Source organism: Triturus cristatus, chromosome 3_1 (assembly GCF_964204655.1).
Source record: "Triturus cristatus chromosome 3_1, aTriCri1.1, whole genome shotgun sequence".
Lineage (NCBI taxonomy): Eukaryota > Metazoa > Chordata > Amphibia > Caudata > Salamandridae > Triturus > Triturus cristatus.
Genome location: NC_140583.1, coordinates 33,224,661 through 33,242,547, shown reverse-complemented (window position 1 = coordinate 33,242,547; position 17,887 = coordinate 33,224,661). Strand labels below are relative to the sequence as shown.

Genomic DNA, 17,887 nt, shown 5'->3' with positions numbered 1-17,887 from the left:
TCCATGCAAGGTGAGTCAGTACTAAAGACCACTCACTCTCCCCTTTAGGCTTCCCATGCATTCTGAAAGTCAGTACCAAAGTCCACTGACTCTCCCCTTTCAGCTTCCCATGCATGCTTTGAGTCAGTACTAAAGACCACTCACTCTCCCCTTTAGGCTTCCCATGCATTCTGAAAGTCAGTACCAAAGTCCACTGACTCTCCCCTTTCAGCTTCCCATGCATGCTTTGAGTCAGAACCAACATCCACGGACTCTCCCCTTTCAGCTTCCCATGCATGTTGAGTCAGTTCCAATGTCCACTGACTCTCCCCTTTCAGCTTCCCATGCATGTTGAGTCAGTACCAATATCCACTGACTCTCCCCTTTAAGCTTCCCATGCATGCTTTGAGTCAGAACCAAAATCCACTGACTCTCCCCTTTCAGCTTCCCATGCATGCTTTGAGTCAGTACCAATATCCACTGACTCTCCCCTTTCAGCTTCCCATGCATGTTGAGTCAGTACCAATATCCACTGACTCTCTCCTTTAAGCTTCCCATGCATGCTTTGAGTCAGAACCAAAATCCACTGACTCTCCCCTTTAAGCTTCCCATGCATGCTTTGAGTCAGAACCAAAATCCGCTGACTCTCCCCTTTCAGCTTCCCATGCATGTTGAGTCACCAATGTCCTCTGACTCTCCCCTTTAAGCCCATCAACCTTCCTATGGGATTCCTGTGTACAATCAGCCGGGAGATCTTAATTATGAAGTACACTGAAGTATAAAAAGCGGACCATGGAGGATATAAGTATACTATATCCATATTACGAACTCCATACAAGGTGACACAGCTAAGAACATGGATTATAAGCACAACAAACCACCATGTGAACAAATCCTTCCTCTTCACTCTCAAACTCTGTGACACACAATTTTGAGCGTGTATATTCATTAATTTAAACACACATCATAATCCGACCACCAACTGTAAGTGGGCGGTGCATTAGGCAGCACTCACACAAACAATAGGTAGTGCAGTGTCTACATATACTACACCCTTCAGGCACTGTTCTAGTTGCAGCGGCTAACAAAATGTAGGCAGTGTTACAGCAGACTACATATGTGCGCACATACATTTGCGCACATATGAACGTCCTCCAGAGCTTACCAGTGTCACAGTGTTTTTTGTCAGTATCTGGAAGGCCTCGGTCCCTGGTGGGGTGACTTTGCTGCTGGTCTGTAGGTTCACCGGCATGCTCTGCGCATCAGTGTTGAGGACTGCTTTCTGGGTGTTGTTGATAGCTGTCACCATGGCAATGGTGGGTCTCTGACCAATTACAGACGTGGGCACTGTGGCCGCAGCAGCTGCTTTTAAGACGAGAGGTAGTGTCTTTGCAGTGATCATAGAGGCTGTGGTGACTGTCCTCTGAAAAGAATGTGAAATAAAGAGGTGAAGCATCCTTCAGACTGAGAAGTAGAGCAGGAAACACTGGTGTCCGTGGCCATCCGGACTCCCATTACTGACAGTGGGTACTGATCTGAAGACAAGAAGCTCACAGTTGTTAGCATTGTTATTTGGCACCTCTGTAGTGCCATCAGCATGGCATCACAGACCAGAGTTTGAGTAGGCTTTTGGAGAAATGGTGCAAGTAGGGTAAGGAATGTATGAAGCCACTTACCTGTAATAATGGTCCGGCAGCTTGATCCTCCCCTAGATGTAAGTGCCTTGCACAATTCTGCCTTCATGCGGTTGAGTAGAGAAGTGTTTTTGTTGCAAAATGTTTCTTCGTGAGTGTCGACGTGTGAGGATCTCTTGAATGACACAGACTGTAATCCCACAATGTCCATGTGCATGGTCATCATATTGGAATCTTTTTTTCCTTCTATTCAAGAACCTCATTCAATGAGGAGGTAGAGTAGAATGTGAATCTAGCAGAATTTCAAACTGCAAAACCGTAATTATAGGTATGCAACTGGTTTCATTTGCAGCATGAAATCCCTTCTAGATTCACAAGCTCTACACAGATTATGCTGCAGTATTACCTGCCTTGGGGAGGCGGGAAGGAGGAGTGGAAGCACTGCTTGCCCAATGCAATCTCTTCTCTTGAATGTAAGTCTAAACAGTAATGCGTTGTAGAGGTATGATGTGAGGCCTGAGTGGCTACTCTGCGTGATCTCTTGCCTAGAAACACGGACCATACAGGTTATTGTAGCTTCTTTCTTTCTACTCGTGTATGCCTTTGGTGTCGAGACTAATTCCATCAAGCGATAGTAGTAGTAATTGTTACATCTGTACCCAAGATGTGCGAGGAGTGTCTTTACAAATTTTCTTTGTATTTTTCTGGGTGGCCAGTGTGTAATATATAATAGCTCCTCCGACATCTAGTCTGTGTAAGGCCAGTTAGGCAGAACTGGGCGGCTTCTGGAAAAAAGCTGGTAAGCAAATCGTTTGAATATGTGAAAACCTAAAATGACCTTTGGTAGGAATTTTAGGTGTGCTCTCATAACTTGATCCTTATGCATTGATATGTATGGTTCTTGTACTATAAGTACCTGGAAGACGCTTACCCTGTTTAATGAGGTGATGGCTACCAAGAAGGCTGTCCTTATTGTAAGGAGCTGGAGTGTAGCCTTGTGTATTGGCTCAAAGGTTTGCCTTCATGAACCCAGATAGCACCACATTATGGTTCCACAGTGGGAGAGGTATTGCCTAAGAATGTACCTTTCAATTAGCAGGATTAATAAAAATAGGTTTAGTTGTAGTCCTTTCAAATAAGCCACAACAGCAGTCATGTGCATCCTCAGCAAAGCGAAGGCGAGCTTACATTTTGTCAGGCGTGTGAGGTATCGGACTACCATCGGGTCCTAATCAAACAGATGTTGGAGCTGGTTAGCTTGACACCATGTTAAATACTTATTTCACTTGAATGCATAGCACCTTCTTGTGCACTGCTTTTGGTAGGTGTGTTTAAATGCTTGAACTCAGTTACCTCAGGAAGAAAATAAGTTACTCACCTCTAACTACGATTATCCAGTTTTGGGGCATCTTTCATAGAGTCACATGCCTGAATCATTCCCCGTCATCGAGATGGGAGTCTCACGGTACAATATTCAAGCAGTGCTTCAAACACTTCATAGGCTATAATGGCCCAAGGCCATCTAAACAATAACCTATGTCCTTTTTAAAACAGGACTAAGTGTTAGCATCCAGCACCCTCTAGAATACTCCCAGCAGAGGTCATGTCGCAGCACAGCATATCTTGTCCAACGTCACTTCAGTAAACAGAGTTGCTGATGTAGAAACTGTCCTAGTGGAGTGCGCTGTAGTCCTTGTTGTCAGAGGCTTGTTCGCCTTTTTGTAACAGAACTGGATCGCAGAGGAGACCCACCTGGCGACTGTGGCATTAGTAACTGCTGTTCCTTGTCCATAAGCAATCAGTAACTGATCTGTTTTCCTTATCTCCTTGTCTTGTGCAGGTAGAACTTAAAACATCTCTTAATATCCAACGTATGCAAAGCCTGTTCTGCTGGACTAGTTTGCTTTGGAAAGAAAGATTGTAATATCACAGGTTTGTTGATGTGAAACTGTGTGAGGACTTTCAGAATAAAAGTCGGGTTCGTTTGAAGACCTACATAATCTCTGTAAAATGTAGAAAAGGTTCCTTGATTGTAAAAGCTAACTCTCCTCGCAGATGTAAGAGCCAGTAGGAGGGACACCGTCCAGGTGAGAAATTTGAGCTCTGCTTTGTGAATTGGCTCAGACGGCCGTCTCATCAACTGTGCCTGGACTAAATTAAGCTTCCATTCCAGAGGAGGCGCACCCACCGGAGGAAATGTGCGGAAGAGACCCCTCATGAATTGCTTTATAAGACTAGAGGCACAGAGAGAAGGAACTTGAGGACATTTCCTATAGCGGGAAATTGTGGCCATATGAACCTTAACTGAAGAGAAAGTGAGACCCGATTTTGCCAACGAGAGGAGATACAGCAAATTCTGTTCTGCAGATGTTTGGAGCGGGTGATAGTTATTTTGTTTGCACCAGAAATCGAATTGCTTCCATTTTAAACAATATGTCTTCATAGTGCGATCCGCTCGGGATTTGGCAATAACTTCCCTACACTCCTGCGGGATATTCAGATCCCTGAATTCTAAGAATTCAGGAGCCATGCGTGCAAATGAAGAGAGTGTGGGTCTGGATGATTCACTTGTCCCTTGTCCCTCTATAACAGAGCTGGAGATGGCTGCAGGTGAATGGGCTTCGACTCCGACAGTAGGAGTAACTCTGGGAACCAGTGCTGTCTGGGCCATCATGGTGCTATTAGGATCAGACAACAGCCTTCTGATTTCATCTTGGTTAATACCCTGGGAATTAACGGGATGGAAGGAAAAGCATATGCCTATATCCCTGGACATCGCATCAAGAAGGCATTCTTCCTTGACCCTGGTAGAGGGAATCCGCTGGCATATTACTGGCATTTGGCGTTTTCCTCTGTTGCGAAGAGGTCCAACACTGGTTTTCCCCACCTTCGAAATACCTGGTCTAGCTGGGACTGTTCAAGCTCCCACTCATGACAACTGGTCTGAGTGCTGCTCAACGTGTCTGCCAGAGTATTGTGGAGACCTCTGATATGCTCGGCGTTTAAAGAGATCCCATGCTGTGTCGTCCAATCCCATAATTCCTGCACTTCCTGAGACAGCATAATGGATCTTTTCCTCCTTGCTTGTTGATGTACTACATGCTGGTCATATTGTCCATACGAACCGGCACCAAGAAGGCTGCTATTCTCGGTAAGAAAGCTTGAAGAGCTAGGAATATGGCTTTGCGTTCCAAGCTGTTGATGGGCTGATTTTTCTGCGCAGAAGACGATCTGCCCTGGATTTGCAATTCTTGCAGGTGACCTCCCCAACTCTCCATGGAGGCATCCGTTGTTAGTATGAAATCTGGGGTGATCTGTATAAAAGTAAGGCCCTGTACAAGATTTGCTGCATGAAACCACCATTGCAGTGCTTTTACCATCCGTGCTGTGATTCGAATTACGTTCTCGAAGGATCCCAAAGCCTGCTGCCACTGCTTTTGCAGTTCTTCTTGAAGAGGCCTCATCGTCAGTCTGTCTAGATGTACCAGATTTATTGTTGAAGAACACATCCCCAGGAGCGACTTGTACATTCGCACAAAAACTGACCCTTTTTTTGATATGGTCTTTGCAAGCATTTGCAGAAGTATCTGTCTTTTGTGAGATAGGAACGCTTTGCACTGAATGGTGTCTATGGACGCTCTCAGAAAGGATATTACTTGAGTTGGATGCAACCGAGATTTCTCCTCATTTATAGTGAGCCCCAACGTCCTGAACATAAGAAGGTAGATTCTCGTTGCTCGACTGGCCTCCGTGCTGTTGCCGCTTTGAGCAGCCAGTCGTCGAGATACAGGAATACTCTAATCCCCTGAGATCGTAGGGCCGCAGCTACTGGCGGTAGGGACTTGGTGAAGATCTGTGGTGCGGAATTGAGGCCAAGCAGAAGTACTTTGAATTGGTAGTGGGTACCAGCCACTGTGAATCTTAAGAATTTCCAATGCTTCGGATGGATTGGGATATGAAAATATGCGTCTTCCATGTCGAGCGACGTCATGAAATCTCCTTTGTTTAAGCGACGTTTTCTTCCCTCACTTGAGTAACAGTCCTTGGATCTGGCCTTTTTATGGGAGGTAGAGGCTCTGTCCTCTTCCTCATCAGAAGAGTCCTTGAGGATCTTATTTGAGAAGGTGCGGCATATCTTACAATCTCTCGCCTCATGCCTTTGATAAAGGCAATAAATCCATTCCTTGTGTGGATCATCCATATGGACTCTTTTCTTGCAACAGGTTTTACATGGGCGGTAAAGTCCTTTTTTGTCGGAGATGATGTCAAGATTTGCCAAGAGAAAATGGAGTAGCACTCAGGGAAACTCCGTTGCACACGACATGCGGTAAAATTCTAAAGAGAACTTGCCTCTGCTGGGAGTGTTCTAGAGGGTGCCAACAGCTGATTGGCTGGATGCCAACATTTAGTCCTTTTTTAAAAAGGACATAGATAGGCTACTGTTTAGATGGCCTTGGGCCATTATAGCCTATGAAGTGTCTGAAGCACTGCTTGAATATTTTACCGTGGGACTACCATCCCAACGACAGGGAATGATTCAGGCATGTGACTATGAAAGATAACCCAAAACTTGATAACCATGCTCTTAGCTTCTTTCCCCAGGGTTTTGGTGGAACACCTCCCTCTGCTGCATGGTTAGGAAAGATGGCATGTTGCTGCCCTGACAGTTGTAGTAGGTGTGAGAACCATGCTTGGCGAGGCCATTTGGGAGCTATGAGAATCATGGTCACGTGGGATATACTGAACTTCTCCAGAATTGCCAGAATTAACGGTACTGAGGAAATGTGTATGCGAATATCCTGTACCGGTTCATCAACCGGTCATTCCTCAGAAACCAAGGATGGCAGGGTCTTCATGTGAAGTAGTAGCATATTGTGTTTTCTGGCGTTGAGAAGAGGTCGAATTATGGCATTCCCCAGTGCTGAAAAAGTGTTGGCTAAAAATGGCTTTATTTCCTAGTCATAAGTGTAGCTTGCTTAGATAGCCGACGTGCGTTTTCCACCCCAAGAACACGATCTGCTATAAAAAACCTGTTTCTTGGGATGGCCTATTTTGAAATAATTTATGGCAGTTGCGAGAGTGCCTATGATACAGTTGTTTCCACTACCCTCACTACCTCCGCTCCTCCATTTGTTGAAACACAACATGCTGTTGAGTTACTTGCATTGTATTTTGCTTTAAAAAGCGGTCAGCACTAGGAATAACATTATCAGGTCCAGGTAGTTGAAGTGTTTGGTTGTGTCTTGTGCTCATCCCACCCCTCTTATCTTGAGTGAACCATGTGTGCTTCCCAACCTATGTGTGAGGCATCTGTAGCCATGAAAGCTTGCGGAAGAGGAGCAATGAAAGGTCTCACTTTTAGCATGTTGTCTGTATTCCTCCACCTCATTCCCTAGCTGACCTTTACCGTTACAAACACTAGATCTTCCCAACTACCTGAAGTTTGTGACCATTTGTTGCTCAACCACTCCTGAGAGACCTCACATGTGGTCTTGTGTTCAGAATGAGGTGAACACCAGATGCAGTAATCCCCAGTAATTTCATTATTGCCTTCACTGTCAGAGTGTAACATCTGGTAAAGGCAAACTTTCCCTTGTATTGCCTGAACCCTTTGTGCAGTCGGGCTAGCCACTAGTGTAGTTGTGTTCAAGTCTGACCCCAGAAAACGTTTCTTCATACCTGGGGAGAGAGATGCTTTTCCCCAATTCAATGTAAATCCTGGTGTGTTTAATAGTTATACCAATCGAGTCAGGTCTTAGTGACATTGTTCGAAGGTGGCTGGACTGATCAGAGAAATGTCAAAATGAGGGTAGATATGTATAGTTTATCTCCTGAGGTGTGCTGCTACAGCTGCCAGTGTTTGTGCGAGGCCTATAGTTGCGGACATCTTGCCAAAAGGGAGAACCTTGAGTTGACAATGTTCCCCCACATTAAATATCTTAGATATTGCCTGAGTGTAGGTGTACGGGAATCCGGAAATCTACTGTTGCCAGATATTCCACTGTCAGGGAAGGGAGAGTATAATCTTGTAAATGGGTCATTTGGAACCTCAGTGCTTTTAAATACCTGTTTACAAAGCACGTCTAGAGCATGGCTAAGTCTTGATTTGGAACCAGAAAGTAAGCAGAGTACACACCTAGAGGAAGGTAGGATCCTTCTGCATGGTTACCCACACTTTGTGCCTAGTGCTAAGCTGTATTATGACTAGTCTGACTGGGACCCTGCTAATCAGGACCCCAGTCTATCTGCTTTCTCCCCAAATTGTTTTGTTGAGTACTTAGGAACACTCCAGATTGGATACTGGGGCACCTTTATCAGTCCCTAGTATATGATACTAAGGTACCCAGTGCATAGGTACCCCAGAGGTACAAATGGGTTGAAGCATGCATTATGCCACTCATGAGAGACCATACTGCATGGAACTACAGGCCTGCCGTTGCTGCTTGTGTAAGTTGGTGCATGCACCACTTACTAAAGATATAGGTTTACTTCATCTAAGGGTCACTGCACTTAAAACCTATACGTCACCCCTTTGCAATCCTGAAGGCAAGGTTCTTTGGTTCAAGTGAGAGGGTGTCCCTGCATGAGCAAGACACCCCTGCAGCCTACCTAGTCCATTCTCCCGGGATGTCAGTGTAGCAGCCATATACCATATAGAGGGGCACCACGTAGTTATGGAATGACCATGTCGAAAACGGCTGCACAGAATCCTATCATGTTTGGTATCAAACATGTTGAAATCATCCCTCCCACACCATAACGGTGTGGGAGGGATGATTCTAAGCTCTGGAAGAGCCCTCTATTAGGCTCTCAGGGTTCCCGGTACCAGTCTTCCAGACCCGGACACTTCTGGGAGCCGTTGGCTTCCGCTCTGGCGTGAAACTGGACAAAGGACATGGGAGTAACCTCCCCCTGTCTAGACCCTCCCCTTGGAGGGTCCCCCTGAATCTTCCCAACCCCTTCCCAAGGGTACTTAAAGGCTTACATGGATGTAGGTCCCTAGATTCATCGTGGGATGAGATTCAGATCAGACACCACTGCACTTCTACCGTCTGGGCACTCTGGACTTCGTTTGGGCATGACTTCGTTTTCCTTCCAGTCTGCTGCATCGTCTGTGCCTGTGCATCAAACAGGAACGTTCCAATGACTGTGAAGCATCAAAGACAACCAAAGTTATCTCCCTTGGAGTGAAGGAGTCACTCCCCTGCATCCGCAGGCACCGCAACTAAGTCGACTGGTCTGCAGATCCTAAACTCCTCCAGACTCCGTGGGCTCTGCAACACAGGTGGTGGTTTTCCACAGCTCCCGAGGCCTGCTCTTCCCTCTCACCAAGTTTAAGGCCAGTATCCCTCTTACAATAACCAAACACCTGTGTACCACGTCCAACTTGCAGTTAAAAAGGCTTGTTGGCTTCTTTACAAGAAGATCTTTGGGCTCCAACCTCGAGCATCTCCTGTGACCAGAATCTTCAGCCACACCGCATCGTGTCCATCGTGGCCTGCATCTTTTGGTGAGATGCTTGAGGTCCTCTCGCAACTCCAGTGCCTCCGGCCTGTGGGTCCACTTGAGAGTCTCACTTGTTTTGTTTGGGCGACACGGATTGCTCGGGGCCTGCCCTGACGCCCCAGCCTTTGATGAGTGCCCAGGACCTTGCTGGTCCCAACGTTGCTCTTTCTTTGATTCCTGCGTGGCTTGTCTTTGCCAAGGCTTGTTGGTGCTCGCGCCAGACACCGACCGCATAGCACTCGACATCCTTCGTGGGACAGCTCGTATCTGGGTCCTGGCCCTCCTCAGCGTCACCTGGTCCTCACAGCTGCAGAGTCAAGGTCATCGTCATCTTCCCTGAAGCACCCGACATCAGAGGGCATTCGTCTTCCTAGGTCTTCTGGTCACTTCTGAGGGGCATAGACTCTTTCCCCTCTGTTTTCACGTACTCCTCTTCAAGAATAAACGTTTGGACTCCCACAGACACTTTCTCCTCTTCCGGCAAGAAAGCAAAAGACACACATTTGATGGACGGAATGCAGAACCAATCAAAACATTCTCCCCCAGTCAAGAGATCTGGGTTAAATCCATTATTCTTTTGCTCACAATTTTCTCCTCTTCCAGCAGCAGCACTTTCCGAGATCTGGGTTAAATCCATTATTCTTTTGCTCACAATTTTCTCCTCTTCCAGCAGCAGCACTTTCCTGAAGTCCTCCATTGGGTTCGACTGCAGTTTCTGATACCACTTCACACAATATGCACCCGGCTTCCCTGGTGTAGGTAACGTGGGTGCTAGGGTATCTACGGGTGGGGTGGCTCTCCAACCTTCTGTCTTCCAATGGGTTTCTTCAGGGTCCACTGGGAAGGGTCCTTAAGACACATACATACATACCGTGACTTGCACATAGAGTTGTACAGAGCACGCGGTTGTGTTTCCACAATGCACCCGTTCACCGTTGGGTCCCTATCTACTCACCTTGGGTGGTTCTTTGAGGTCCCCACACTTCTGCGTACTCTCGACACTGTCTTGACTCGTGCTTCTTATACCACTTTCTTAGTATACGGTTTGGTCCCCCTTGGGGCCATTGTGTATTTTTTGCTATTAACTGTGTTTCTTTGCTAAAGTAATGTGTGCATTGCGTTGATCTCTGTGTTGGAGATATTGGAACGTGCTACACTATTATTTCTATAAATACTTGGTGTGGTTAGTTTTCACTTAATCTGTACTATGAAACAAGCTGCTTTACACTCCTTTACTAAGCCTGAAGGCTGCTCTCCACAGCTACCACTTAGAGAGCGTTCTAAGGTTGTCTATGACCTCTTAAATCACTATAAGGGTTGTCTGGACTAGTGCAAGGTGCCCACTTACATTAGTGGACATCACATACCAAGCCAGCTTCTCACAACAACCATGATTCTATCCTTGTGAGGAACCATATCCATAGTGTGAAGCAGGTCTTGTGCTTCGAGGATTTCCGCCGGTACTTTAAGGGAATCTGTTGGTGGTACACAGTCAATACAATGATCATATAACACATTTACCACACACTTGTCCATAGTAATACGTTATCTATTCCCTATAGATGTTTTATGAACCTGTGAGGTGTGAGAGTCATTTTGAGATACTGGAGGCAGATCCTTTGGAGTTTCTACCCCTTGGTTTTCCTCTGCCTCGATCAAGGATTTTGGTTGCTACGGCTGTGGTCACTGTGTGGATAATGAAAATTGGTAGTTTCCAGCTTTCTTTGTGTATTGAAAATCTGCCCCTGTACACTCCTGTCCAAAGGGATTCCTCTTTTGAATGAAGGTCTGTACAACTGTAGGGCCATTATCAATTGTGTTTGATTTGACCTCTAGTTTAAATCTTGAGATGTGCAGCTCCACATGTCACCTCAGGACTGTGCATGTTGCCAACTGCCTGCTCGGAGTCGACTTAAAGCAGGAGTTAGCAACATTTTCCCCCTTTAAGCTTTAGGTCCCGATAGTCTTCTGGGAGATGCAACATAAGATCCTCCATGTCCTCCCAGTGTTGGTGTGCATGTATATTTAGCAGTGTATTTGAGTTAGCTATTGTGTGGCAGCAGTTCATTCCACCTTCCTGTCCATTGCCTCCAAGCACTTGCTCTATTCGTCTGTGGAGGACCAATGGATGCCGGCACATTAAACGCACAAAAAGATGATGGGAGCAATGCTTGCAATAAGTCCAACCACTGCTGATCGCTTGGGGAAGCCCTCCAATCCATCGTTCTTTTTCCCACTGTTAGACCCGGCTTCCTGAGCACCAGGGAACTCAGAGATTACTGCGCGCCAATGGCTTCAACTGGAGTGGTCCCCACAGGTGTCCTGGGGTCTCAGTACTGGTGGACCCAAAACTGGATAACTAAGTACTCCTCTCCGGCACTTGACTCTCTCAGGGTAGCGAGACAGAGCAGTCTAAGGCTTACTCAAGGACGCGAGGTTAGACATTAAGAACACAGTGTACACCATACTACCAGCTGATACAATCAATGTCCAGTCGGTGCTTTACTTTTTATTAAAGAAAAGTACTTTAATACACAAAGAGAATTTACTACACACAAGACTAGGATAAACAGTGAAAAGCAGATGTCTCTACAACCCTCTCGGCCAGAGTTCTGACCCCCCCAAACAGGATAATAGCGCCTAGACGCCAAGCACTATAAAAGCATAGTTAACATGAAGACACACTATTAGCATTGCATCTTACAGACCATATTGCATAGGGTTGCTCTCATTCACTAATCTTTTGATTGAAAGGATATAGTTTCAGCATATGATGTGACGTCGAAGGTTTTTGATCAGCCCCATAACCTCCACCCAAAGCAACAGAAGTGCCCTCCGTCATGAGTGAGGACACTGCTCTAGTGGAGTCAGGGATCCGATCACAGGTGCCTGATGTCTTGGCACAGTTTGCTGGAGTCCCACTAGTCCAGGAGCCACTGGCTCCTGGACTTGTGGGAGGGTAGTGCTGGACAGAGTGCCAGTACACCCCAGAGTGCCAGATATCACAAAGAGAAAGGTATGGAGCTGTTTCACCGGCCTCTATTCCCCAGCTACTGCTTGTACAGGCTCCCACCACATAGAGGAGGGGTCCGGGCAAAGTGATCTCACCTTCACAGGCTGGGATCAAGCTTCCCCTTCTCTGGCTCCCTTGATGTGCTGCAAGCTTCCTTTCCACACCGGTTTCCTTGATGTGCTGCAAGCCTCCTTTCCTCTACCGCAGCTGTCTGCAGTTTCCTTGTTTAAAGCTCCAGTCCAACAAGCCTAACAGAAACAGCTGGTCCTTTACAGCAGAATCCATCAGCCAAAGAGAAAACTTCCCCAAATTCCAGACGCAGCGAGTAAGTGTCTTATCTTGCCTTCACACCGCTGGTCGCGGCTAGCTTCATTTGTCATCCTCACGAATGTAGGGATCTAGAAACCATACAGTAGCTTTTAAGTGACTTGCCTTGAGATCAGCATAAGGCAGGGGAAGCACCCTCTCCAGAGACATGCAGAAGACTTCCCGTCCCAACACTCACCATGTCACCTCAGTTTGCACCCAACCATACACAAATTAGTCTGGACTCTTAAACAATCTGAGCTGTCCAGCCCAAAATGTCAGGCCAGGTCCTACTGGAACCCAAGAAACCCAAGACCGGTTTCACTCCCCCACACAACCACCAGCCCCCCCCCCCCCTTTTCTCTGCTCCCCCAGTTCTTGTTTTAAGGCATACTCATCACTACTTTATCATTTAATTACTGCAACATTTAATGTTCATTTGTGTTTTTTTACCAACTGCATTTCTTACTGTTTATCTTTGCTTTGCTGGTTTGTTATGCTCTAGATCATGATCTGTGTATTTTTTTAAAATTTTTAAATACATTCTTTGATGTTTATCTTTGTTTTTAACCCACTGCAATTCTTGCTGCTTATCTTTGCTCTGTCTGTAGGGTGTTATGCTCCAGAACATTATTGATCATTTTATTTAATGCAATATTTGATGTTTATCTCTGCTCTGTCTGTATCGTGCTATGTCCCCTTATTCCACATTGTATCTTGTCTCTCTCTGGTCTGTTAATCTGTCATCATGCCTCATTTATGATTCCGATGTCCTTATCATGAACAATACTACCTGCTCTGATAGTGTATCTACCCTTTGCCTATTTCCTATCCCAACCCTCTGTCCATGCATGTTAGCACAAACATTTGATATGTCTGGTTTTGGCTTTTAGGGCTGTCAGACTGTACAGACTTGTCCACAAAACAACCACAGCTATTAAACTCCTTGACCCTCTTTGCAACTGCGCACGCTCCTGGTCCTGTCAGACATTCACTTCTTCAGTGGCCCCTTCCTACCCTCATCCCCCCCGTTACCCAATCCAAAATGGGCACCAATGAGGCCGGAACGCTGAACACCCTACTATTCCCTACAGGAAACTGCTTGTTCCTAATAAACTACCCTCTCAATTTATCCAAAAATACCAGGAGGAATCTTAAACATAAAATCCTCATTCTTAAGAAAGAAACTCTTTTCACCGACAGCTACTTCTGTCACAAGTAGGGCAATTTATTGAATTACCTCATCTTCTCTACCAACCGGTGCGCCAAATGGAGGTCGGTCCTCTCCTCCTCACTCAACACCACCATCACCAAGAATTTTCCACATGACCATAAACTTTCTATCAAGCCCTCCCCGCTTTTCAACGGCAATGCCACTATTACCATCTACAACAATGGCACCATGCTCATTCAATCCTCAGATTACAACTCGGAACTCTTCAGCGATCTCTTCTCCTACCTCAAGAACAAAAATGACATGACCCTGCCTTGCCTACTCCCTTGCTTCACACCATTGACTTCTCCCCCTATAACAACTCCCTTTTCCCTACTAATCTTCCTTTCCACCATTCCTCCCACTCCCTCACCTTTCCTTGGGTGGTTACCCACCTGTCCACGGCCACTACTTCTCCCCAAAGCACCCCCTTCCTCAGTGACAATTCTAACTCTCCCGCTCTTCTTCAGTTCGACTTAACCTCTCGCCCAGAGCCCCCATCATCCACACTCCCATCAATTGGCCTTACTCATCCACCAACTTCCCTCAACCAACCACCATCATGGCCCTGCTGGTGAACCTTTCCACCTCCAGTTCCCTCAACCAATGGGGTGCTCCCCCACTTTCCAATGCTTCCCCCAAAATAGAACATCTCAGAAATCTGCCCAGTGACTCAATGCTCGACTGTGAGAAAGTGCCACCCCAGGGCAGTGACTCAGTGGTCCCTGCCCTTTACCTACCTGTAACGCCCCTAAATTTAGTATTTAGGGGCACCCTGAACCTTCCTTCCTCAGATTCCAGATTCTAAAACAGCAAAGAAGAACAAGAAGAAAAAAGACCCGCCGTGCAGCTGCTAAGAAGAGGAAGACACCAACTGCTTTGGCCCCAGCCCTACCGGCCTGTCGACCCTCGAACCTGCTCCTGCTAAATCCCGGCACCTCCTGTGGCCAGCAACCTCACAAACCCTGGAGGACCTGGCTACCATGTGACTGAGCACCTGGGACTCCCACGAGCAGGGGCTCTGCTCAAAGCAAGTATCTAACCCCTGGCATCAGCCCGGAACCGCGAACCCTGCACACTCTGTACCCGCTCAGCCTGGCCTGTGCCGGAGTGGACAAAGACCCTGAGGATGTCCACCCGGGGACTGTGACCCTGAATCCGGCACCCATGGACCCACCTCGACGCTCCTGACGACGCCTGCAGCCTCAAAACCAGGGACTCCCCCACCCCTCCCCACCCCCAACCGCGATCATCAGAGGGTAAGATTTCCCGACACCAAAAGGCACCCCTACACCCTGCGGCCCCCTGTGCCCGACTCCTGGGTACCTACCTATCTCCCAACTACCCAACTTACCTATCGAAGTGGTGATGGCACCTGAAGAATCTTCGTACCCGAGCTTGCAGCCTTTGTTTGTCCTTGAGCTTTTCCATAGCAATCCCTTGAGCGCCCGAAGGCTCAAAAGCACCCTGCACCCAGCCGTCCGAGTAGCCCTGGCAGTGCAACTTCTACTCCTATCCACTTCCCCATTTGTCCTGAGCAAGTGACCAGGAACCCAGCTCCCACAGCCGCGTGACCTGCTAGTCAGCAGCCACCAACCAAGGTCCCCCTGCCTTACATAGGATAACACTGGGCCTAACTCACTCTGCACCCGGCTGCCCCTGTGCCGCTGAGGGTGCAGCAACTGTACTTACCTGACCCTGGGAGACCCCTGAGTCTATGCCCAGAACCTTAACTCTGCCAGTCGAGTACTTACCCAAAAGCCGATAACTCACTTTTCTTCCATAGGGTAACATTGACTGGTTTGTCTTGAAATTTCTTCTAAGTGTGGAGTTTCTAAACTTTAAAATATTCACCTAAAATCAACCGAGTAACGAAAATAGAAATTCTCACCTGCTATTAGGAGAGATCTCAGTGCTGGATGTTTGTGCCCAGCACTGACCCTGAAAAGTACTTACGACCGTACTTACCACAAACTCAATTTTCTCCCATAGGAAATCATTGACTTTTTTTCTGTGAAATTTCTTCAAAGTGTCGATTTTTGCAAACTACAAATATTCTTTAAAAATCGTACCAACTGTGAAAATGTAATTAATTACCTGTTTTAGATAGATGCCCCAGTACTGAGCCTAGGAGCCCAGCACTGGCTTACAAAAGTAACGAGAACATACTTTACCCGTAAATTGAATTTTCTTCCATAGGAAACCATTGACTGTTTTTCTGTGAAATTTCTTCTAAGTATCGATTTTGCAAACTTATAAACATTCCTTAAAAAAATCCTGTGTAATTTAAACGCAGTTTCTCAACTGCTTACAGGTGGTAGACTAGTGCTGGATCTAGGATCCAACACTGACCTAGAAAAAGTAACCATAATCCCACTTACCTACTGAGTGAATTTCCTTCCATAGGATAACATTGGTAATTTGATTAGCAAAAGTTTTCTAAGTGTCAACTTTTAAAATAGCAAAATATTGCTTAGAAATCACAACAGTAACTAAAACGAATTTACTCACTTGTTTCCAAGAACTGTCCCAGGACTGAATCTAGGATCCAGTCCTGGAGTTAGAAAAGTAATCCTGAAAGTAATCAATTGCACATAACTTAAAATTCCCATTAAGCTCAATGTATTATTGTGTTTGAAATTTTGTTGCCTATTGCAACAAAACTAACTATTATCTGCAAAAGTCAATTGCCTATTGCAAAGTATTTAACTAAAGCATCTCAGTCTGAGAAAGTACATTTTGATACCTATTGTTGCTTCTAAAATAAAACACCCATATATTTGTTTATACAAACCATTGGCCTAGAGTTCAGTTCTTGAGTGTGTGAGACCATTTGCTGACTGAGTGTGTACAACAAATGCTTTACACTGTCCTCGGATACTGCCTTACTGCTCGACCAAGCTACCACTTTAGAGAGTAAGGTTATATCCAACTTTAGCCTCTGCCAAGCCTCTGGGGACTGTGGACTCTGTACACACTGTACCTATTTGGGAACAGTTTATACAGAGCCACTTTCTTACATTGACACTATAAATTCTGAACTGCAACTGATCCGTGTTGACATTCTCAAACTATTCCGGATTACCACCAACCCTGGACACTAGTGGTCTTTCACTTTATTATCCAACGGACTAGCTACACCGCCAGAAGCTCCAACGGCCGATCTACTCGTAACTCGACCCACCCAGGAAGCATTCAGCATGGCTGTAGATCCACTCCCAACCGCAATCACTCCTCTCGACCCAATAGGATAGTCGGACAGCTATCAAATTAGGATTTACTCTCCCTCTTTGACACCTATAACCCTGCTCTGGCTGATCTCACCTCACCTGCCACCCAAATCGAGACAATCATCACTAACCCTACCAGGACAGCATGCCCAGCACTAGGCTTATTAACAAGACTAACCTCATTGAAGTTCCCATCTCTCACTCATCCTCAACCCCTTCTAATGGATCCTTTAATTGTGCATTACTCAACTGCCGCTCAGCCTCCAAACCCGCGGCTGCAATTTCTGCTCTTATTCTAAACCGGGGCCTTGACAACCTCATGCTCACGGAAAAATGATTAAAAGAATCCTCTCATCCCATTCTTGACATTTTAACTCCCCCCCCCCCCCCGCTAGAACATCATTAGACTGGACTGCTCAGGTCGTTTGGGGGTAGCTTAGCCTGTATATATAGATCCCCTCTCTCTGTGAAACAATCACACACTACATCTTTGGCCACTTGCGAATACCTCAAGAGCAACATCTCCACCTCTAACAACTCCAAGTGCTCCCTCCACACATTTTATCGCCCACCAGGGGATAAACGCACATTCATCTAACAGGTAATAGATGGTATATCCTCTAACAACAACAAACGCAATAACAAGGTTTTGCTTGGAGGCTTCAACATTCACTGGAACAATTCCAATGACACACTTGTGAACAGTCTCAAATCCTTCCTCCGGGACCTAGACTTAATCCAAGCTGGCAACAGCCCGACCCATAAGAAAGGCGCCACCCTAGATCTAATCATTGCAAAAGAACCTTATAAGTTGATTCTATTCTCCCATGCCACTGGATGGATCACCTCTATCACCTTCTCCTAAAACATAAAAGCTATCACCACCAAGGGCCAACCAAAGAAAGCCAACACTGGATCAGTGACACCCACAATCTTAATTCACACTCGATTTCATCTCTTAGTAATGTGAACCAGTCCGGTCCTCAACCATGACCAATGCACACGA

At 46.2% G+C, this 17,887-nt stretch overlaps 1 protein-coding gene across 6 annotated transcripts in view; it reads right to left on the bottom strand.

Annotated features, from left to right (window-relative positions):
- Positions 1-17,887, bottom strand: part of PHF21A (PHD finger protein 21A) — a 737,785-nt gene that overhangs the window by 376,397 nt on the left and 343,501 nt on the right. For all 6 annotated transcript variants that reach the window (XM_085646699.1, XM_085646701.1, XM_085646696.1 and 3 more), the window contains one exon: positions 1,145-1,402. In XM_085646699.1, coding sequence (XP_085502825.1) covers positions 1,145-1,402 — 258 coding nt within the window. The remainder of the gene's footprint in view (positions 1-1,144; positions 1,403-17,887) is intronic.